Raw genomic sequence first — 24,108 nt, 5'->3', positions numbered from 1 at the left:
TGGCGCTGTTTCTTAACTTAAAATGTCCAATTACAACAGGACATTTTAAGTTAAGAAATAGCGCCAAACCACAAAATTAAATTAAATTAAATGAAAAAAGCTTTGAATTTGTGCTTCGTTTCATTTGCTATAAATTTGCTAAAAATGTAATATCAGATTAGAATAGTGTGTCTCAATATAATGTATCATTGGTCTACAGGATGATGCTGTGATACATGATACATTTGAAGTAGATGTCATAGTAATGTCTTTCTGTATGTGTGAACAAACCAGTGGTGAAAAGACACCAGAGATACGCAAAGAATAACTGATGTTTGAGGTTAGCTGGTTAGATTCGTCTAGATATTCTACTTTCTGTGTTCTATTGGAAAGGACCGATTGTATGCTTTGCTAACAACTGCAAATGTGACAAATGTGTTACAATAACTATGTGTGTTGTTTTAGCAGCAATAATATTAAATGAAAAAACGCTGAGAATGACTAGTAGTAGGTGACACTGAATGCTTGCCGTGTGATGAACTGTTACTACCATTGATTGTGTGTTTTCTACCATAAACTGAGAAGCTACACTTTGTATATTCACCAGAATAGAGGAAATAAAGTACCCAGCGTTCAAAATTCTCCTAAACTCAATTTAACCTGTCCATGGTGCTCAAAAAGACGTTTACTCCCATGGATGACTCTTATTCAGAAAAATCTTTTAGTGATCATCAGTTTCTTTGGCTGAAGAGACTGAAAGGTTCCCTGGAAAGCAGTTTCAAACTGCTTTAGAGGTCCTGCAGGATATTGGGATGAAGCGGTGCTCTGGAGATACAAGGGAAAAGACAGATGTGGAAACAGCTGAATCAAAGAGCCATTAGTGCTCTGATTGCACTAATAGTTATAGCTTGTGGTCAGCTAATTCAAAAATGGAATCCAAAAAGCATTTGTATCTCTTAAAGTGCAACCGAGATGCAGATAAAATGTGAATCCTTAGAAGAGCGACAAAGTTTTGTCTTCTGTTGGAGGTAGAGCCTTTTCTCTAATGTGTTTCCTTTCAAATCTTAAAAAAAAGAAAAAGAAAAAAGGAAAGAGGAAACAGGATGAATAGACGAAAGAGGGTTGTGTGTGGAATTTGTTAGGAGGGAGAAAGGGAGGGGTGGTGGTTTGTTATATTGCTTAATCCGGGCAGCACGGTATCACACACTAACACCATCTGTCACCATTTACATAGGAGTCAGCTACCGAACTGGGCTGCTGGGTACTGACGGGCACCGGGCGGCTGCTGGAGGGGAAGTCTGTGTCAGTGAGGTGGTTACGCCCGTGGTCTGTGTACAAACCGTCGGGGTGTGCGTGTGTGTGTAGGGGTGGGGGGTGAGTGTTACTGATTTGGCATCGGCAGCAATCCGATGTGCGCTCAGTGAGGAGGATGCTGAGGAAGGAGAGGCAGGGCGAGACACGGTGATGCGGTGACACATGGCTGCCTGCCGGTGCACTTAGACTGCGGCTCACACTTCTTTCCATTCACCGAAAAATAGGAGAGGCTGGACTCCGGGTTGCCTAGAGACGCTGCTCGGAGGCTGGAGGCTGCCGCAACCGACAAACGAGCTGTGGAAGCCCCGCACACTGCTGATCGGACAGCCTGCTGATCCCTTTGGTAAGCCCAATTTTGGCTCCACCTGGCAGTACCTGCAGCATTTTAGCATCGCAGCTGCTGTTGCTAATATAACGACCTGCTGTTTGGGCTACCACAGTAATGCCAGTGTAGCAACAATTGTTCTCCTTTTCCATTCAGACGTCTCATTGCGCAAACTTAAGCGTCACACTTGGTTCCAAAGAAGGTGTATTACTCATGGCATTATTTATTAATCTCTCAATTTAACAACAGTCCAAGGTGACATTCATTAAAGTTTTTTTTACCCTCGGATGTTAAATGCAATACTTCGTGTTTGTAAAACTTGATTTTGAACGTGTTCAATTTGTTTGTGCTCTATTTCTAACTTTCAGCTGAAGTTACATTCAGTATTCTTTTGGTCTGTGCGATGCAAAGCAAAATATATTTCTGGGGAATAACAGAAACAGCAGTGAAGAATATGCCTTTAAAAGTACTCAAGGAAACCGAGACTGAATGAAAAACGAGGACTTTTAATGTAAAATGAGTAACTCCAAGCTTTAAACGTCATTTTGTGTGAATCAAAATAACTTTTAAAGGGTAGCTTTGCATGCTTTTTTAATTTCGATTAATAAAGGCATGTTGTCCTGTGGCTTCTTTTGTATGTCAATGGCATTAGACAAAACATAAATACACTACTCGATCCTTTTAATGATTACATTCCATTTACATATTATTTCATGTCACTTTAGTGTGGTTTAAAACAATATTTCTGTAAGGCGATTTTTTATTTCCACTATATTGGCTCTACAGCGTACTGAGATATTTGGCCTTGCCGAGCCGCCGTAGAGATGGGAGATAACATGTCCAAGCGACTGAAGCTGATCTCGGCTACAGACGCAGAGATGGAGGAGCGCTCTTTTTCAAACCCATATCCCGACTGGGACCAAGGAGTCCTCACCTCCAACTCTGGAGCGGATGTAGTTTGCAATGACTCCCTTGATTCGGAAGGAAAGGTGAGATGTTTTCCCTCACTTTGGTTTTCACATCTGCTAACAGAAAGTAAAGCTAGCGTAGCCCAGGCTTGTTGTTGATACTACGGGACTGTTACGGTGTGGGAGTACCTGACATTGAAAGGGGTTCGTTTATGTTAGCGCATATAATTTCTTAGCTGTGGTTTGCGTCTGTCATCAGTCTAAATGCAATAATATTACAAAGCTAGTCACGTTTTGTCAAAGTAAGTAAAAAATACAGTTGTTTTTTGTTTGTTTTTTTTAGTCTGGGTCCTCTGGGTACACATATTACAGTACAGTAATAATCGGTGAAGCTGGTGTTATGGTCTGAAATGACAGTCAGATCTTGGAGGTTTCTTTCACATAAACAAAAAATAAATAAATCTGCAATTAAATTCCACATATTTTTTCCCACTGACAGGTATGCTTCACCAAATATAATCGTATCGTAAGTTTGGTAGTCAAAGTCTAATTTTAGGCTGTTTTTGAATCCTGCAAGTGAAAGTAACTAATTTTTTCATTGGCTCATATGAAGATGGTTTTACCCAACAAAATAACTCATCTCCAGTGTTTTTAGGAAGGTCATAGAACAGAATATAGAACATTCAACGTTACGTCGTCTGTTTTTAAGTTATTCAAGTTAATATCTTTACATCTTTATACATTTTATTAAATTTATACCTTTAATATAATTTACCTCTGCACTCTTATTCCTGTCTTTTAAAAACAAGAAAAATATTAAGAGTTTGGAGTTGGTTACAAAAAGAGAGAGAGAGGAGCTTCGGAAAATACCTGGATTTCAATTTTCTGGTCGTCAATGAATTTTCAAGAAGGCTCGTTTGCTGTTATGTTGAGCTTTTTGTATTTTCACACAAAGCTTGGCTGCTGTAAATGTTACAGACATATAGTTGACCTGTTATAACACATTTCTCTCTCTGTATTTTGCATCTGTAATGTTGTTGTATTATTTCGCAACCATGTCATGAATTCAGTAAGACTTATTAGATACCCAAAGACTGCCCAAAGACTTTATGATTCTGTGAAACAGAATTTAACAGCTCCAGAAGATCAAGAACGTAGCAACTTATCAATTTGTTGCGGTAATTGTGAAACTATGTTCAGAATATGTGCATGAACATACTCGCACAGGATTGGCTGAGACGCTGTACACAGCCGTTTGCTGACTGGCAGTGCCTGAAATTAGATGGAAAGCTCAGGAGCTAACACTATAGCACTGTATAATTGTTGGCTGTTGAGGTATATCAGCAGCCCCCCTTCTTTTCTTTTATTGTATTGAAAGTTTATTCGCCAAATCAATACAAATCACAACAACAGTCTCCAAGGCGACTGTTGTTGTGATTTGGCGTTATATAAATAAAAGTGAATTGAATTGAATATTCACTGCTAACACCAGGTGCACTCGCTCCTTGTGTTTCTTACCTTTACTCATGTTGTGGTCCATGATATCATTCAGCTGTCTCCTCAGTAAGTATTTTGACCCACAATAAGACAAAAATTCAAGTCCAGCATCGTGGACTGCAGCAGTTGGAATGCGCTTCGTGTTCATTGAAATTCAACAACAGGAAGAAGCTCATCAGGCAGGCTTAAATATGCTCAAGTATTTTTTTTTAATTTAATGGCATTTGCCAAAAAATCTCCAGATATAGAAATTTACAAATATTTGCTAAAGTGGATCCATTACAGATGTTTGCTAATGAATTGTAAACACTGTTATATTGTGTTGAAGTCAGAGCTGTAGATTTTTGTGTCACCGTCATTAAAGGCCTCATTCTCCTCTTTGGCTGTTCTGAAGATTTCATTGTTATGCAGAACAGCACCATCTATTCATGTGTCTGTCACTGTGTTCTTTTCCTTCACCATCGAGCTCCTCGTCGAACTGTTGCAGAGCAGAGAGAACAGACAGCCTTGGTCACAGTTCTCTCTGGTCAGGCTCTGACGCTCAAAGCCTCACCAAATATTGACTTTCAATCTTTTTTGTTGCACTTAAATGTTTCAGTTCATCAAACAAATTTAAATGTTAGACAAAGATAACACGAATAAACATAAAATATAGTTTCTAAATGAAGGTGTTTGTTATTAAGGGGGGAAAAATCCAAACCTACATGGCCTTGTGTGAAAAAGCAGTTTGATTCAGAATTTTGCCCTGCCCTACTTTTCAGCGCATTCACGCTGTAGGTGATTCTGTGTGAATGGATTCTGTAGAGAATTAGTTCATTTCACATCCACAAGCAAATCAGCCTTTAAAGCATGGCCTGACCCATGATGTTAAATTAGTAAAAAATTGGGCCTTGTGGAAAACAACCTAATTAACATTTGCTTAAATGATTCCTAATGATAAGAAGATTGGACCATGAACTTATATCTGAGCATTTATTAGATTTGCCACTGCTGCTATTAGCAGATCACATATAGACATTGAGCTTGCTCAACCTATGTGGATGAAAACATTAGATATTGTTCTAATCCTGACTTGGGAAACTGAATTGGGTGTTTGTGATCGATTCAACTTGGTGTCAACAGCAGAGAAAGGAGAAAATGGCACGACTGTGAGCATATTCAAAATAAAAAGTTACTCATCTGAAATGAAACTAAGCTGAACAACATACTGGTTTTTTTTCACTTCTCATTTTATTTATTTTACCAAGACATTCAAATTCAGTAAATGTAAATGTATGATCTTGGTACATTTATTTGTTCCATTTTCTTTTACAGCATCAGGAAAGCAATGTTTATGTCCAGCCTAATGTTTCTTTACTGTCCCAGTCTCTGCGATTCGTATCAAATCAGTACTCAGCAAAAGCCGATACCCATACATTTATGTCCTTGACTCAAGACAGCCTAACTCATTCATTGCTGTGTATAAACAAGCTTAAATATGATTCTGTCTCCCAGTGCATGTTACTTAACTTCCTGCTGCTCCCTCCCTCCTCTGTTGTTCCATCTGTGCTACCACAGAATCAGCATTTAGCTTTATAGCTGATGGATAGTGCAGCTCTTGAGTCTGACAACTTGGAGTTTATAAATGTATTCTCTCTTCAGGTTAGCACATCCTTTCAGAAGAAGGTCCAGAGTAAGATCAAAGATCTCCTCCAGCAGATGGAGGAAGGCCTAAAGACAGCCGACCCCCATGACTTCTCCACCTACACCGGCTGGACAGGTGTGTCCCTGACTACTCTAAAAATGTGAAGAGAGCACAGTTCTGTTATCCATCCACCCAAAAATATTCTCTATTTTATACGCTTAGGTCCATAAGTATTTGGACAACGACAAACACTAATGTTCTCTCTGTACACAATTAATAGATATTAAATTAACAGTTAACACTGAACTGAAATGCAGACCTTGAACTTTGATTTAGGGATTTAACAAAAGTATTGCAATAAAGGAATTGCAGATATTTTTTGTACATAGTCCCCCATTTACAGAGAAAAGTTTAGAGGTTTAGTCTAAAGTTCAAATTAATAATGACACAAAATATGTTTCAAAAGCAACCCAAGAGTTTATTAAGGCAAATAAAAAAAAATCAGTAATTACCAGATGTAAATCATTGACCTTATCTATGGTTTACATGATTTACAGTAGAGAGAGCATTTTAGTTAATGAAGATAAAACTGGAGCCAGAGAGAGGATGTGCTGCAGTGTTTGGTGGCACGTTTGGTGATTTCTAGACTTCGGGCAGTCACTGGCTGCAAAAAAAAATAAAATCATCCAAGCATTAAGAACAGGGCTTACATTTGTCCTGTAACTGAAAATTAGGGACTACGTACAAAAATGTCTGTGGTTAGTGGAATACATCTGAATTAAAACTCAAAGTTGCTACTCAGTCACATCTAGACTGTTTGATTTAAAATCCACAGTGGTGGTGTGCAGTCATTGTCCAAATACTTATGGACCTAACTGTGTCTTTTCTTTTCACTGCAGGCATTGCATTGCTGTACCTTCAACTGCACCGGGTCTCAAATGAGGCCTCCTACCTGCATAGAGCCCTAGACTACGTAAAGAGGACCATGAGGATCCTGAATGGGCGCAAAGTGACATTTCTATGTGGTGACGCGGGGCCTCTGGCAGTGGGTGCGGTGGTCCACCACAAACTGAATAACACGACTGACAGCAAAGAGTGTCTGTCCAGGTTAGACGGATTGCTTGAGATGCTCGATCTTTATCTGAAAGAGTAGCAGAGTCTCTGGTGAAATCGTACTGCTACTGTGCACTATATAAACCCCATATATACAATGAAGATTTAGTCAGTGACATAAGTGTAATTTGGCATCCATACAGACAGGATAGCTTTCCCATCCCCATGTAGGCTTTGATGGTAGGCTATTTCCAGTTTTGCTTTGGAGTGTGTTTGTTTTTGGGTCACCCCACTGGGCGGGCAGTGTGAACAAGCAAGTTTGTGAAGGCAATGACTTCAGAACGAAGCAATAAAGAAGCAATGGAAGCTGCCAGTATTTTTTTTTAATTGACAGCACATTCCCTGAAAGGCCCGTGTGGTAGAAAGGACCTGAAGCCCACAGTGTTATGGACACCTGACTGACTTTATTTACGATTTGTTTCTTACTCATGCAGCTGCTCTTCCAGCTGCCTCATTCCATGCGGCACAGCTCTCCCATCAGGTCCCAGTATCCTACTGAAGTAGGGCAGGCATGGTCAGGTGATGGAGAACAGCTTTGTGGGCCAGCCTCCCCTGACACAACAACCTGAACCTACTTCTTTACTCCTGCCACCTCATACCCCCATTGCCCGACTCAGGGCGCCATCCAGCTTAGCCTTTGAAGAGGGAGTCGACCCTCCTCAGGCACTCCTTCTCCACCGTGCTGTACTTGGCCTCCTGTTCCGTTTCCTGGTGATGTATACAACTGGGCGGTCGGGCCCTTCTTTACCTACTGGGACAAAACTACCCCCAGCTCTCCGTTTGAAGCTGAATAAAAGGGAGAGACAAGTTAGGAGTGTGAAGCAGGGGTTTGTTTATCTGTACGACCACCCCCTCGCACTGCTATAGCCACTGGACCAGTTCTGGGGCTTCCTTTCGGGTGAGATCAATCAAGGAAATGATCGGGTCCACAAAGCCAGGCACAAACCGATGGTAGTAACCAGCCAGCCCCAAGAACTGTCTCACCAGGATACGATGGCTATTTTTTGAGGCGGAAATGTTGGAATTTGGCACCTCCAGCCCCAACTCATCTCTTTTGTTCACCAGGCTCACCATTGTAGCAGTTTCAGCCTCTCTCCATGCTTGGAGGAGTTTGAGGTGATATATCTGTGGGGCTCCTCCCCTGTCTGATTGTACCACCTCATAGTCAGCGTCCCCCGCTCACCGCGAAGGAGGGAGTGATACAAGCCCTTTATCTGCTGGTGGAAATTGAGTCTAGCCCTTCTGTTGCACAAGTGGTGCGACTGTTGTTGTGATTTGGCACTGTAATAAAATTGAATTGACTTGAATTAAGGGATGCGTCAGGCATGGGATTTTTGCGTATGTCTGCATGCACACACGACAGTTGATACTCCGCTAGTGTCACTGCTGCCTCCAATCTTGTGGGCTGGTGGCGACGCATCCACTCTGCCATTCTGGCTGGGAGCCCCTTCACAAACTGCTTAAGCACCAACCGCCTCCACCAGGCGCTCCTTCCCCTCCTCAGGGCTGGGCCACAGCCACCTGGACACCGTGTCACTGCCTGGCATAGGCGAACGGCTAGTCATCCGATCCCCTATGAAGCTTTGATGGTGGTCCTCCAAGGCGAGCTTCATCCGATCTACAATTATATGCCGGACATCCACAAAATGGCCCCGTGCCGTCGCAGGCAAGCTGAGAGCCGCCAGCTGAGCCTCCCCCCACGGTCTTGGTCATGGCATGAAAAACCTCCAAGAAGGCTAAATCTTAACTGCACTTAGGATATTTCATCTTTGATCGTATGCTCACATTGGAGAGCTATGTTGAAATTGTAATCCTGAGGTAAAATCCGATATCATGGATACTAGAAGACCACCAAGATAAAATAATGAGTGTGTCAGTAAGAATAATACGGGGTTTTTAAAATTCCTCAACCAGTGTATTAATCCACATTTGCTGGTGCTGTGAGGAGCTGCAGTATTTGCGGTCAGGATAGTGAATGAATATTATCCCCCATGGCTCAGGTGGAAAACAAATCTGTGCTTGATCCGTACCCCAGCCTCATGCAGTGATTGTTGTGTTTTTCCATCAGGCTTCTTCAGCTTCAGCGGTCTGTGCTGAGCCCAGACTCTGATATACCAGATGAGCTGCTGTATGGTCGTGCTGGATACCTTTATGCTTTGCTGTACGTTAACAAAGAGATCGGCACTGACGCTGTGGATGAGGACACCATTACAAAGGTGAGACTTGCACATGTCATATGTGCTTTTTCAGATTAATAATGATAAAGACATGTCTGACAATGTTATGTCACGTTGTTTGTTAACATTCTCCATGTTTTGCGAGGGTATTCTGCTCGTGTATGGTGTTGTAAGCAACACTGTACTGAAGTGTTCAGCCCTGAATTGGCTCATTGTCACCAATATCTGATCCAGCTTTTTGAGGGAGGATAGGATTCATATTAATGCTCCAGATACCTGATCTATGCAAATCAGGATAAATTCCTTATTTGTCCTTAAACTTCATTTTGAGACAGAAATCTTCATAATGCTGCATTTTGTTTACGCCACATAAACGTAGTCACCATGCTGTCACTTAGGTCGCACACAACCCTTTAGTTACTGGCCTGTTGAATTTTTGGAGCCACAAGTAACCATAGTTAGACTGAAAGGTGAAGTACTGAGTTATCAGTTTGACCAGTGATGTACCAACACCTGTAGAATTAAATGATTCCCAACAGAGGGTTTAATACCAGAACAAAAATGGTCAACTCAATTACTTCAACTCCTTTAATAAAAGTTGCTTTAAAACACTGACACCGTAGCAGATCATTCAAATCGTAGTGTGACAAGACTGATACTGAAGTGTTAGGATAGTTGCAGAGTAGCCTAGTATTGTTGCCGTTACATTAAGTTAGTATAAGTATTTAATGACAGCCATGCCACCTTTTACTCTATGCAACAAAGGTGATGTCTCAAACAAAGTGGTGAGGTGCAGTTCAGGATAAGGTAAAAATAATAATACTTTGGAAGTTGTTCCTGACTCTGACCTTCTTATTAGCAAAGACTTCTTGGAGAGGGTTGGCAGTGGACGGTATCAGAGCACAGAGGACATGGGACCCAAAAACACAACATGCAAACTCAAACACACTGTGACTAATAATCTCTCATATTTTTTGGTTATTTATTTAGGAACACACAGTCACTGCAGGACCAGCTGTCACCATTTGGTGTAGCGCCAGACTGAAATACATATACTGTGCCCGATTTCTCACTCGCTTTCTCACAAATACACACACAAAGTGAGGAAAGGGGTGAGAGAGTGGGCAGTAGCGGACGCACACAAGCTATCGTTGTTTTCAGAACCGGTAGATAAAAGTACTTTCATGGCCAAATAAGGAATAGAAATCGGATGCCCCAAAGCACCCAGTTTCCTGCAGTGCTGCACTGCTGTTCATCTCATTGTCAGCTGTGCTCGTATACCTGTCACCACACAACAACACTCAGCACTCTGGAGGCTTTACCAAACAGTGGCTCTCCTCCAGGACCCGCTTTATAGATGCTTTTATTTCTTTTTCTCGTGCTCAGATCTTTGCTCTCTGTTTTCAATCTTGTTCTGCTGCATTGTTGTCTCTGTGTGTATCAGTTATTAGAGAGATCTCTGTGGTTTGCTAGTTATGCGTTTTTTCCCCTTACTGATTCCCTGAGTAAATGTGTGTGTGTGTGTGTGTGAGCGAGCATGTATTCATATCTTTGTGGGGACCAAAGTTCAAAGTTTACTATACTTGTGTGGACCAGCAGCCCTTATGGGGACCAGAATCCTGGTCCCCACAAGTTTGAAGGCATTTTTAAGACTCAAAATGTGTTTTTAGTGACAGGGTTACAGTTGGGTTATGGTAAGGGTTAGGCATTCATTTTTCTGGGTTAGGGTAAGCAGCTAGGGAAAGCATTATGTCCCCACAAGATATGAATACCCAACAGTGTGCATGTGTTTGTGTTTCAAATGCCAGCCTGTCAGGGTTTTCTGTTCTTTATAGTGCGATGTTAAAATAATTTAAATTACAAGATGGGTTGAGAACCCTGTTAGAGTAGCAGTGGTAAATTATTAAGCTAAACCAGTCAGTCGTAAGGTCAGCTCCATAATAGGAAGGATTCTGCCACAGGGAAATGGACAGCTGCAGACATGACACACATGAGTGGTATAGATCTTCATGGAGCTTCATAGATCTGTGTAATGTATAACACATTCCCTGTGTAATGAACAGGGGATGTAAATCTGTCCTGCCATGATGGAGGCAGTGCTGCTGCTGCAGAACTGTTTTTCTTCACTCTGTCTTGCTTGGGGACATGATATACTGCTGACTCAGAACCCCGAGCCCCTTCAGTTCCACATATAGGCTACTGTGTATTACTGCATATATCTAAGCAGAATGTCCAGAAAACATGACTATAGAAAAACACAGTAGCTTGTCAAATATCCTCAGCACAATTTTGGGATGTGATTATTACCATGAGGAGAAATCGTCATCTCTAAGCAGTTTAGACCATTTGTGTTGGTGCAGCTTGGTGCAGGCATTTGAATATTACGATGGTTATGATAAAGCTGCAATTTTGAACTGTGAAGTTTGAGTACAAGCTCCAGGTTCCTTCCCCATGCTTTTTTGCTGTTTTCGTCCTATCAAGCAGAAGTGTAGCTAACTTGGGATCCATCTTCAATTCTAAATATGGAAGCGCTTCCCTGAAAAACACATCATCTGGATGGGATCCACTACAGAGGATGTTGTGTCCATGTTTTCAAAAAGAACTTCAGATTTGGGATTGTCGTCTACTTTGTCTCAGTCCATTTTAAATGAGCTTTGGCCCCGAGGAGGTGGCTGTGTTTCTGTGTTTCATACACAATGGAGTGATCTCCATGACAGGATCATGCTTGTTTTTAGGCAGACCACCTGAAGTTCCAGAGATCGCAAGCAACCAGTACTGATTTCAGCCTCCTCTGCAGAAATGTTGCTGTTTTGATGATATTATGCACCGTAGCTACTGACATATTCAGTCTTCACAGTTTTATGTTGAGGAACATAAACAATAAGTCCCAGTTGTCTCAGTTTAAACATTTGATATGGTTTCTATGTTTGGTAGTGAATTAAACAAGGCTTTATGAGCTTTGCAAATCACAGCATGCTGTTTTAAATTGTAACTCTTCCTCTGCCAGGGTGTCCAGACGTAAAAAAAAAGAGCCAGTACACCTAAAGGTGGAAGATTAACACATAGGTGTTCATGTTAGTGTAAATGTGTCTTCTCTCCTTTAAAGAAAGTAAACAGAAACATATCTGAGGCTGATCGAGCAGCCACGTGTCATCCTAATCACCTGCTCGACCAATCAGTGGAAGACAAACTTCTGCTCCTTCCACATGGCAACGCCTCAGTTTAATCCAGGTTGTTTGGCTTTGGAGAAAGTGTTCCAGCTTATAGCTGTTCCTAAATGGAAGAGCATAAAGAAATCCCTCGTATAACACCCTGCTGCACATAAAGCTTAGTAGCTGGTGTGCAGCAGTCTCATTGAATTTAAATCCCTCAACCTCTTAATCTAACCCAGATTTAATGTTATGGATAATTCTTTAGCTCTCAGAGGTTTGTGTCATATTAGTGAGCTGATAAATGATGTTGTCTTTCTGTTCAGAAGGAAGTATTTGCAGACAAGACATAAGATGCAACACCCACAGTCATAATGTCAGGCATGCAATGTTGTTGTCATAGACACACTGAGAGCGGTGGCCAGAATTAGTTATACAAGCATAGTTAGATGAAATATTCCAGGGTTTCTGATTGTGTAGTGTAACTGACACCACTAACGCACAAACGCACGTTTCCAAAAAAGTGATCCTAATATTCTAAAATAAGAAGCTAACAAAGGCTTGTTGTGTTCTACGATTTTCTATTTTCAGACTGTGATTTTTATTCTTTTATTCTCTCTTTTCTCTTGACAAGACACTCTGACAAGAAATAGCAGTAAAAAGCTTCCTGTCATCGGAATCATTTAGCCATCCATTGCCCATCCTCATCTGTGCCCTGTAGGCTGATGTGTGTGTCGTTTTGTATGTCTGTCTGCTTTTTGCTTGTCCTATTTAAAGTATTATTTTGTGTTATGTTTTATTGTGATGAAAGATTGTCCTATATGCATCAAATGATTTTAAATGGATCCGTACTTTATTGTGAAGGAGGCTAATCGTCTAATAAAAGGGAATTTTGTTAAGTGACGTGAGATGGTTGTTGTAAATTGGCACAGTGTAAATTAGACCACATTTATCTAGATTTTTATCATATGGGAGGCTCTGTGATCAAAGCATTTAAAATCGAGAGAATTTAGTCATGTTTGTTTCCTACGTTTGATTAGAAATGAAGATGAGAGGTTTGCCTGAAGTTTAACCTGCCTACCATCTCACATGGGAGACATGTAAAAATTTTCCAACTGACGACAGGTGATATATCCACGCAGGTGACCCTTTGATGGGCGGAGCAATGTGATCATCCACAGACTGATTTGCGGGTTTAGAATTTATACAGTTTTTTTTGGAGGGAATATTTGAGCTTCTTGTCTTGTTTGTTTCATTATTAATATAGCTACTTTTTGTGGATTAATCATTTATTTATTTGAGATGTGCCAAATCGCACAAAAAACAACATTACATCAGAGTTTTTCTTTTGTTTTGTTTTGGGGTTTTTAACGTTCGCTGGAAGAGAAAGTTTGATTTTAAACTTACTTTTTGTTCAATTATGTATTTGTTGTTTTGTCGAGTGTTTAAGACAGATAAACACTGGAACAGCCTGTAAACACGGTGGGAAAAAGAAGCCAGTGTCTCTGTTTCCCTCCCCACCATTATTTTTTTAAATTTATTTTATTTAAATAAAATGTTTTCGTTTTTTCCTGAATGTAGGCTGCTGCCTTTCTTTCTTTCTGTTATGAGTTTGAGAAAACAAATCGCTGCACTGTGAGGAGGGTGTCATTAAAACAGCGCTATTATTTTTCCGTTGACCACTTCTCTTTCTTCAACCAACATTATTAGCAAACTTACCCAGGGGCAAAAAAATGAATCACTCTTGTAAAAACGATCGGTAAAAGGCTCAGCCTATCGTTCATAGTCGATACATTCATCCAGTCGCCTACTGTGCCCTCTCTCTGCCGTCGTTCTATCCATGAGGCTGTCAGACAAATAATAAAGCAAAAGTATAGTTTTGCACCAGTAGAAATGGTGTCTCCCAGGTCATGTTGTTCTTATAGTTTTATAATGAAACTGTAGGTTTCTCACTTTGTCATTTTGAACCGAATGCTAACACTCCACTCTCTCAGCTCTGTAGTAAAGATGTTATATCAGTTTCTGCCAAACTGTGTGTTTGGATTCAAATGTGAGCTCAAAGGTTCCTTTATTTTTCCCACTCTTTCTCTCTCCAAACGTCAGGTGGTCACAGCCATTGTGGAATCTGGTAAGAACATGTCAGCAGAGCAGAAGAAGACTGATCGCTGTCCACTCCTCTATGAGTGGCACAAGAAGCAGTACATCGGCGCTGCCCACGGCCTGGCCGGCATCTATTACATGCTGATGCAGGTAGGAGAAAACAGAACGCGGTCTGTTTAAAGTCAGTGGGTTTTTAAAAACGAAAGATTATTTTATTCCTCTATATAAATAAGTTCGAAAGTATTGCTAAAGCTAATGTTATCTGTCATGTAGTTATTTATGGAGAAACACTCGAAGCTTCTGATCTTCTGGTTGATGATGCACAATAAATTGTGTCATTTTGCTACATCAGAGAAATGAAAGTATTTCTTATTGATGTTTTTTTCCAAATAGACTGACTTTCATTCTAGAGTAACATTTAATATCACTTGTATATAAGATCACGCATTTATATACTGTAGCCACAAACACACACGCATAAATGCACAAAGTGACATCCATGTAAGTGAATCCAGGTAATGTGCTTGCAGTGTCAGCGTTGTTGAATCTGTATTTTTGCTGACAGCTCTCGCCTGCAGCCCGTGCTGCAAGCCACCTGCCACCTTCTTTGTGAGCACTGCAATCTAATTATTGAGGAAAAAACAATGAAGAGAGGCCAGAGACTGGATCCAGATTTCTCTGTACTCATTTTTTATGTATATGTTTACTGAAAAAAATATATAATAAAAGCACCAAGTATGAATTTTACTTTACCTGAAAGAATGAAGGATTATTAGCTGGAGGATTATGTTTTCCTTAGTGCTGTTATATCAGAATGGGCTGAAATCTGTTATTGATTATAGATTTGGGCAGATAGACTCTTTATCAGTATTCGGCATTTGGAAGAAGAACTGTTTGATTAGTGGTGTTGGCAATCAGTAAGTCATTGATTTAAGGTTTGCTTAATGTCTGTTGTTTCTTACTGTTCTGGGCTTAAAGCCAGTAGAGGAGCTGAGACTTTCTGCAGGCAGACATCCTGTAAGTGTTGTTGGCGGCTAAGATGAAGCAGTTTTGTGTGAAATCCTGCCGAAGCATGGCCTACAAAGAACGACCAAAGTGTTCCCACTGTGCATTCAAATGCTACTGGGTATTGTTAGCAGCTAGAAATGTGTTTTAGATATATTCATATATGCACGCATGTCAAATTCATGGTCACAGAAGGACTCGAGCTTATCCCAGCTGTCACATGCATACAGTATGTTACTGTGTGCATGTACCATTATGGGAAAAGTCATCATTTATCAATTTTCAAGCAATGTAATTCTGAAAATAGTCACAACAAATACATTACTTAACAGGGCAGCCACACTCCTCAGTTCAGATGTGTCTTGAGATTGTATTGTGTGTGTGTGTGTGTGTGTATGGGCTATAAATGCTTACTTAAACCTTGACTTATTAGGCTTATTAGACTTATTAGACGTTGGCAGTCAGAAGTTTAAAGTAACCTAATGAAACATGTTTGACCAGAAGACAAGAATTCATACTCTAATTATGATAAAAGTTGACACTAATGTCAGCACAATAAAAGGTCAAAGATACAGATAAGGTCTGGACCGTAGAGAGACATGAGCGACCAGCCAGGGACTGGAATCACATGATTTTCAGCATTTCTGGTGCTGGCCAGGGATTGGCACACACCGACAAAAAGTCGTACGCACCCTGACGGCCGCACACTAACATGTCCTTGTAGTGAAGGTATAAACTGTTCCAGCTAGTTATATAAATCTATTGGACGTGCTGTTGTTTGAAAATTCATTGCTGTACACTCACCTTTACCTCAAATTGTTTCCCTTACAATGTAATTGTTTGTACCTGTGGGGTGCCAGTTTAGCTCAAGGGGTGAGCCATGTGCCGTTTGGCAGGGGAGCAGCGCTTTGCCCCCCTCTCCCTCTTCCAGTTTTTCTGTCACTCTTTGCTTTCACTGTCAGATAAAGGCAAAACATTTCATATGGCCAAAATAAATCAGAAAAAACTGTAAGTAGCAAAATCTGACTGAGTAAGAATACAAAAAGATGGGTGGCAACACAGCAGATCGCCATGGCAACAAAGATGATTCCATTATTCATCTTGTGATTTATAACAACAGCAAAAGCCTGATTTAAAGTAGCTCACTGAAATCTGTCCACAGACTTTTGTGTTTTCTCTGCTGTTCACTGATGTTCTCATTAACACATGAGAATCCATCTTTCTCTGTATGAATAATTCATGACTGTAGCAATCAAAGTATGTGTTGAGTCCGTTTAGATCTTATAAACATCTGCTCTGAAACATCTGCTCTGAAAAGCTGTGTTTCACCAGCTTTTCTGCTGCCATTAGGAAAGGTGATAGTCACCTCCTTTTGGGGCATTTAAAGAGAATTCTGTAAATGTAGAGCTGAACAGTACAATTGAAATTAAACACTGTCCCTTTCAGTCTGGAGCAAAAGTCCATCCAGACATCCTGTCAGAGTTGGTTCGCCCCAGCATCGACTACGTCCGCCACAAGAGGTTTCGTTCAGGAAACTTCCCTTCATCCCTGAGCAACGAGAGCGACCGGCTGGTCCACTGGTGCCACGGAGCGCCCGGTGTTATCCATATGCTTATCATGGCCCATAAGGTGAGAGTTCTGCGGTCAGCAGCCACCCTCTCTGTCTAACACGCACAAACAACACTGTCACCTTGTGGCACAGCTCTACACTGCATGAACAGTTTATTGTGTTAAACATATTTGTGAAGCATGTATTATTTGACACGTCAAAGAAAAATCATGTTGTTGATGGGATGTTGTTTCGCCTGGCGTCTAACACTTTGGCTAATTTCGTTTTTTTTCTTGGTCCATTAGGAAGCTACATCACAGCCAACATGCTGCCATTCTGGCATTTTGCTCTTACTAATGAGACTCTGCTTTTTATTTTTTGCTGTTGTTTTGGCACAGTGAACAAAGCACTGCACTTAACAATGTTCCGCTATTAACAGAACACAACAACTGTGCCGTTTGTGTCACGCGTTTAAACATTTAAACTGCCACATGTTTTGTTAGTGGCAGATTTCAGGTCGGCTGTTGAAACTATGCTGCATGCACACGTTGTGCTCCCACTGATGGAGTTGTGTTTTTACAATAATGGACGGCAAGTTGAATGATTTCAGAAAATACGATCCTGTTCATGAGGCAGAATAATGGTGATGTATTATCACAGAGGGATGCTCCATTATTAGGGCTTGAAGTTCTCTTTCACTGTGCTGGATCTCCATAAATGTGATGTTTGGACTAATTTCGCAATTATTTGACAACAGTAGGCATACTGTGTCATATTCATAGTCTCAACCAAGACCTATTACATTATTTTATGGCTCTGACAGTGTTGCTTGAATGCAAAGAAGCAGCCATACATCAAAATGATCCAGAAAACACTGCTTTGTTCTGCAGTCTGATGACTGAAAAAAATGGATGTCACATCCTTTAGACTAAAGAAGAGAGGTACCTCCGACATGCATCACTGCCTCTGATGGAGGGCTGCGTTAGCGCCTATGGAACCGGCACGTTGGCAAGCCACCATCAGCGGCTTTTAAAGGAACAGATGCTGCCATACAGAAAACATCGTGTTCATGGACAGCCTTCCATATTCGATGATATCAACTGATATCACTAAATCCATACAGACATTAAGTTGTTTTCAGACAGTCAGGGGTCACTGCTTCCTAAAATAGCCGGTATTTTCCAGCTTGTTATCACCCCTAGTGGAGTGTTGGTGAGCACCCCTGCAGGTTACAGTGGAAGAATACATCATGAGTTAATTTTAGCAGCATCAGAGTTCACCACAGAGACATGAGCTCGTATAAAATCAACATGGCTGAAGTTACTTTAACCATGTAGCTAAGGATTCGTCTGCATGTCATATATGGTCGGGTTGTAGGAGTGGATCTAGTTGGTAGCTGTAATAGGTGACTTGTGCCTTGCTGTGTGAGAGGAATTCTCGGGATAAGTAGGAAAGGCGAGGGTACATGGTTCTGCTTTCAAAGGAAAAGGAGAATTCTGAAACAGAACGTGAGCTGCTGGTGTGTTTGAAATGAGAGCGCAGCAGCAGTTTATAAGATTGGCTGGTTCCGTGTATTCAGGTGGAAACAGAAGGAACTGTCACTGGGACGAGTTTTTAAAAAGCGCAGGTTCTTAATAGTGGATTGTTTCTTTCCTGCTCCTTTCCTGTAGCTGATGTTTCTGTGTTACAGCTAAAAGCTAATAATAATAACAGAGAGAGGTGGGGCCGGATACAATTTCTTCTACATTACATGGCAGCTCTGTAGAATGCAGCTTTTCAAAGCGCTCCCTGCTTGACGCCATCACGGACCTCACACAGCTGTGGGAGACTGGCTTATATAATCACATCCAATCAGGCACACTATCAGGTCTGCACTGTACTCCTACTGTGTCCTGTCAGCTTCATACCTGTCTGATAGGTCGTCTGTCACCTCAGTTATGAGTTCAAGTCGCTTCGCTTTAGATTAATTTATTTCTTTGAAATGAGATCTGGATGAGTGGTTTAGTTTTCATGTAGGCAGAGTCTTTATCTCTTCTGCGAGGACCATACAGCGTCAGGTTTGTAGATATTATATGGGCTGTCTGATACAGGGGTTACATTTACTGCTGGTTGCCTTGAGTTGACGATGCTTTCAGCTTATGAAGTGTTTTCACATACAGAATGCAGTTTGGGTTTTGTTTTTTTTTAATTGCTACGATATTTAACAAAAAATGTCAAAATGCTGACTGCATCTGTTACGAGTTGGCAGTAGCTGTTGAAAGGCTGACAAGGTTTGACTATCCTGTCGGCTTCATCCTGTGCCTTGCCAGATTTTTAAAGAAGAAAAGTACCTGAAGGAGGCTGTAGACTGCGGCGAGGTGATATGGCAGCGGGGCCTGCTCAGAAAAGGCTACGGTATTTGCCATGGAACCGCTGGCAACGGATACGCCTTCCTGTCTCTCTACAAACTCACCAAGGAGAAGAAATACCTGCACCGCGCCTGCAAGGTAAGACCGAGGGTAAACAAAACAAGATTCTCAGTAGTAGACTAAATATGCACAAGCAAGAAGTGGCTCTAAAGATGCCGTGGTTAAAACTGTTGTGGATTCATGCATGATATGATTTTTTCTGAATAATTTAAGCTGCCCTGTTTAACAGACATAACGTTGGTCATGGCATTAAATGTATGTTCGTATTGGACACCAGAGCACCGTGAAGCCTGTTGAGAGGAGACCTGTAATGTACAGTCTTCTTACTCGTGTTTCTAATCATATGACACAGCAGCTTTTCAATGTGTGTAGTTGTGGTAAACGTATACGCTTTGAAACACCAGTAACTGCAAATGTAAAAAAGTACACACCAGGCAGCATGGTGGTATAATAGACTGTTAACAGCTGATCTGTGGCTAAGAGACGAGCTGCGTCTCCTTTCTGGAGGTTTTGGTTTCTTAAAAATAAGAGGGAACTGGGTGGCCTCAAGCTGACATGTTTTGCCTTAAAAGGAAATCTTGTGCCACTATCTTTGAAAAAACAAGTCCAAATTGAGTTTTTTTATTCCTGGTTTCTTATATTACGGCTCACTATATGTCATGATGTACTGGGGAACTACAGGACTCTTTAACAATGCCATGGAAATGTTACCATACAGATTTTTGGTCATACTGCACTGTCTTTGTCTCACGTGAGCTTTTTCTAACAGAGATCCAGCATGGGATTTATCATGTAGTCTTTCCACTCTTACCTAGCTTGGTTAGCTCAGTGCATCTGTCATTACTATAGCAACCAGACTGTAAACATGTTTGTTTGCACTGTGAAAGTTGGGCTTTTTGACATGTTTTTAAAGTGACTTGTTGACAACCAACTTAATGAGCCAATTTTATTACATGATTCATGTGTGCCCCTCACATTTGGCAGAAGGTTGAACACTGAAGACTTATAAAAGGAAGTCTATTTTGTTGTTTTTAAGAAAGAATGATGTTCGCGTGTGCTCTGTTTTTATATTCTAACAGTTTGCTGAGTGGTGTTTGGACTACGGGACACATGGGTGTCGTATCCCAGACAGACCATACTCCCTTTTTGAAGGTACTTAATTCGTATTGATTTAATATTTCACATATCGTCTGTGTCATATTCGTCTGCATCTTCTTCTGTCTGTGTAGCAGCTACTCAGCTGTAATGGGTGAAATTTTCCTTACATTTCCACACATGTGTAATGTTACATCAGGAATGATGGAATATGACTTTATTTCAACCATTCACCCCTGTAGCACAGTGTGGAAGTGGTTAGCACTATGGCCTCATATCAAAAAGGTTCCTGTGTGGAGATGTGGTGCTTCTTCCTGTGCCTGCACAGGTGCTATAGATTCATCCCACAGTCCAAAGACAGTGGTTTTATTTGTGAATCTAAACTGCCCATGGATGAGAGGTAGATGAAGTGCTTAAAGTAGATAAAATAAATATAAAATACATATAAAATAATATAAAGTATATAAATAAAAATATAAATAAATTCAATATTATGAATTATGCTTAAATGTGACTTGTAATCTGAAGTGCTTTGCATAGTCAGTAAGAATAGAAAAGAATAAATGCAGTATATGAATAAAAGTTCCTCAGTAGATAAGCCTTTGTGTTTACCTAATAAACATTTTCTGTTGCTTGGAGGTCTGTAATTTAGTAGATGTCTGACACGTAGCCACATGCAGTTGGTTGGTTATTTGGTTGTGAAACAGTTATGATTAGATCACAACATCCACTCTAGGTACCAGGTGATGTACAGTATATGATGCTTCTCATTAAACTCCGTCTCATCGTGTGTTGCATGTTAAGCTTATTTCTACGAGCCTCTGGTCGATCAGAAGTTACTGTGATCTATTGCAGCGTGTTAGCACAGCTGCATTATAACAAAAGGTTTTAATCTGTTGGCTGTCTGTGGAGCTTTCAGAGGTCTGAAGGCAGAAGAGCACTCTTTTGCTCTCCAACCAAAAATAGGTGTAGAGGACACGGCTTTTTCAGTAACTTCAGCAGATTGCTTTTCACCTTTCACTTAAACAGCAAAAATGGCAATTTCAGCTCACTCTTCTTAGCAGAAGATTTTTAATTCAGCTACATCGGACGGTTTTCAAGCATGAACAGTATGTTTAAGGTCAAGTCAAAGCATCTCGACCTGATTTAAGTCACTTGATTGGTCACTTCAACTTGCTGGTGTGTTTTGGATTGCCGCATAAGTCGAGTGAGCTTGAGCTCAGGGGAACGGACTGATGGCCGGGCATTGCCCTTGTGGATTTTTGGTAGAGAGCAAAGAAGAGAAAAAGAGATAAAGAGAAGAAAAAAAAGAAAGAAAAGGAAAAAAAAAAAAAGGCATACGGTGAAATGTGTATCCAGCAGTAATGACTGTTTCTCCACTTAGGTATGGCAGGAGCCCTCCACTACATATCAGAGATGGAAAACCCCGAAGCTTCGTGTTTCCCTGCCTTTGAACTTTGACCTGACAGCCCCTGACTTTGGATTACGAAGGGGAGGCTTAATATTTTCAAGTTAACTTTCCTTTAAAAGTACGCTGCTCCAAAAAAAATGAGGGGAACGTTTAAATCACACATTGGATCTTGATAAATGAAATACTCACTCTGAAAATCTTTAGTGTCATAAATTTTGTAATTATCTTGAGAACAAAATGATCTACTAACAGTGAGAACCAATATCATCCACCCTTTAAGGGTTTGAATTTAGAAACCACACCAAAAATCCAAGTTAAAAATAGGCTCGTCTGACCTGCATCATAGTGTGGCTCAGCAGTATGTGTGGTCCCCATGACCCTACATGCGCTCTTAGCTGATGTCTTTAAATCTTGTTCTGGACTTGGATCAAGGCACCAGTAAACTTCTGGACAGTGTGTGGCACTGTTTGGTGGGTTTCGATGGACCAGTGCATAATTTTCCTGAGAATCTTCATATCTTCATAACTGGCGTCAGTGCCTTCATCATCCAGGAACTGCCTTCATTCTCGCCAGCGGAGGACAGACATTGTTGTGCACCAAGAGGATCCCAGGGCTTGCTCCAGCATGAAGTCTGACATTAGATATGTGGATTTCATCCTGATACCAAACATGCAGGTCTGTTTCACTATTTCCCATGTGAACATGCTGTCATCATAGGGCACTAGTGTGAGACCTCCCAGTTTCGGTGGTATCTGAGAAAAATCAGTCATGAGGATTAAGAGGAGAGCATTGGTCTGTGGCTGCAACCTGCAAAACCATTCCCATTTGGGAGTTGTCTTCTTGTTGCTTTTCCATTGTTGCCACATTCATGGCACCAAAACAGGTGAAATTAGTTGACCATAGTTTATGCTTCCAAGAATCCTTGAAGCTTAATTGACTGTTTTATTCTGAGATCATAAAGTGTTCCCCTAATTTTTTGAGCAGTGTATTTTGATAAAACTTTCAGCCTTGGTCATGCGTAAGTAGTGACCAATATTAGACATTCAAACTGGAAATAAGTGCAACTGATTAATTATTTGTTGGATTAAAGACATGGTTAGCTTTTCTGTGATTAAAAATGTACAGAGAATGTTTTTGGACAAAACTACACATTCATTTATGGAGGTGTAGTAAAAATAAAAGAAGCAGTAGATCGATGGAGCGCGACCATCGTATTGCCTCTTTTTCTCTTGCTGAAGATAGACACTGGATCTGATGTTGGAACGCTGTCAGAACTCGCCTATAATGTGCTGAGAAAAAGACATGGACCTCATGGCTCCCCATCAACACATTATTGCCAGCTGGGCTTGGTCACAGGAGCACATTCTAAGCACTCAGCCTTTAATATTGTAGCACTTAGGCCAAGAGAGCAAGTGTGGGTGTGTGTGTATGTGTGAAGATGTGCATCTCTGTCAAATGAACTAAAGCTGTTGTGGCATGCTCACTGTTATTGGCTTTTGGTGCCTCATTGTGTGTCAGTGTAGTAGTTATTCTTCCTGTATTTAGGTGTGCTGTTTCAGTTCTTCATGTGTTGATCGCATAGTAGGCAACATGTTTCTTTGCCCTCTTTTATTTTATTAACAAGTATAAAGTAGCTCCGTGCTCTCAAGCTGACCGTCAGCTGTAAAGTCTGTCTGCAGCTTTTCTGTTATAAAAATACATGTTCCAATTATTGCAGTGATTCACAGTTTTAGTGTCAACTTTGCAATAGATGTCATAACATGTACTGTATATTTCGGCAATACTGGGCTTTGACTAATTTCGATCTTTTTAAAGGCTGAATAATTGCCTAGCATACATCTCAAAGAGGGAAAAAACATGAGCCAAGTGCAAAACTGAATCAATTTGGTTTTTGTGAAATAAAAACAGGGTCAAACTTGTATGTACTGGCTCAAAAATGTTCAAACATCTGCTTGGATTATTCAGCCCAGTGCTAATGAAAGTGTCAAAACCTCTTCAATTCCTCTTAGTGACTGGCTGTATGTGGTTTCTTCTTTTTGTCTGGTTTTGTTTGACACCACTGAACAACTTAGTAGTCTGTGTTCAGGAAAAAGTGTATTTCGGATCTGAGTTATACAAGTCAGGTATATTTATTAAAGAACTATAGATTCAAAAATCAGCTCAAACAATTGGACTACATCACATCCACTTTGCTATGGTCTTAAAAACCTTTCTTTTCTTTTTTTTTTTTGCATTTTGAACCAATTGCGGATGAAAATTACTTCTTCATTTATACAAGAAAAAATGATTTGCAGTTCCTGGTCACAATTCTTTCAGCACTGGTTTCATTTTGGTAATGGATCTGTTGGAAGAAGCATGACTATAAGGTTCAAATGGTTGAAAGTTGAACAACATATAATTCAGTCCATCTTCTTCTGCTGATCCAGGGTTGTGCTAAAGCAGAGAAGCCCAGAC

General features: G+C 40.7%; 1 protein-coding gene across 1 annotated transcript; it reads left to right on the top strand.

Moving 5' to 3' along the window:
- The first annotated feature begins 1,172 nt into the window (after window positions 1-1,172).
- Window positions 1,173-24,108, top strand: lancl2 (LanC lantibiotic synthetase component C-like 2 (bacterial)). Its single transcript, XM_026180132.1, has 10 exons — window positions 1,173-1,636; window positions 2,405-2,607; window positions 5,665-5,782; window positions 6,547-6,754; window positions 8,829-8,976; window positions 14,190-14,336; window positions 16,638-16,820; window positions 19,050-19,226; window positions 20,228-20,300; window positions 21,628-24,108. Exons 2-10 carry the CDS (start codon window positions 2,443-2,445, stop codon window positions 21,702-21,704), a joined length of 1,296 nt encoding a protein of 431 aa, XP_026035917.1. The 5' UTR covers window positions 1,173-1,636; window positions 2,405-2,442; the 3' UTR covers window positions 21,705-24,108.

This window comes from Astatotilapia calliptera, chromosome 9 (assembly GCF_900246225.1).
Source record: "Astatotilapia calliptera chromosome 9, fAstCal1.2, whole genome shotgun sequence".
NCBI classification, from domain to species: Eukaryota; Metazoa; Chordata; class Actinopteri; order Cichliformes; family Cichlidae; genus Astatotilapia; species Astatotilapia calliptera.
Note: the sequence above shows the minus strand (reverse complement) of the source record. Positions and strands in the feature narration are given on the sequence as shown.

Excerpts from the sequence above, each read along its gene's own strand:
- lancl2 (XM_026180132.1), top strand. The coding sequence starts at position 2,443 with ATGGGAGATAACATGTCCAAGCGACTGAAGCTGATCTCGGCTACAGAC. Across the intron at positions 2,608-5,664 it reads CCCTTGATTCGGAAGGAAAG|GTTAGCACATCCTTTCAGAA; the intron begins GTGAGATGTTTT and ends TTCTCTCTTCAG. Across the intron at positions 14,337-16,637 it reads TCTATTACATGCTGATGCAG|TCTGGAGCAAAAGTCCATCC; the intron begins GTAGGAGAAAAC and ends TGTCCCTTTCAG.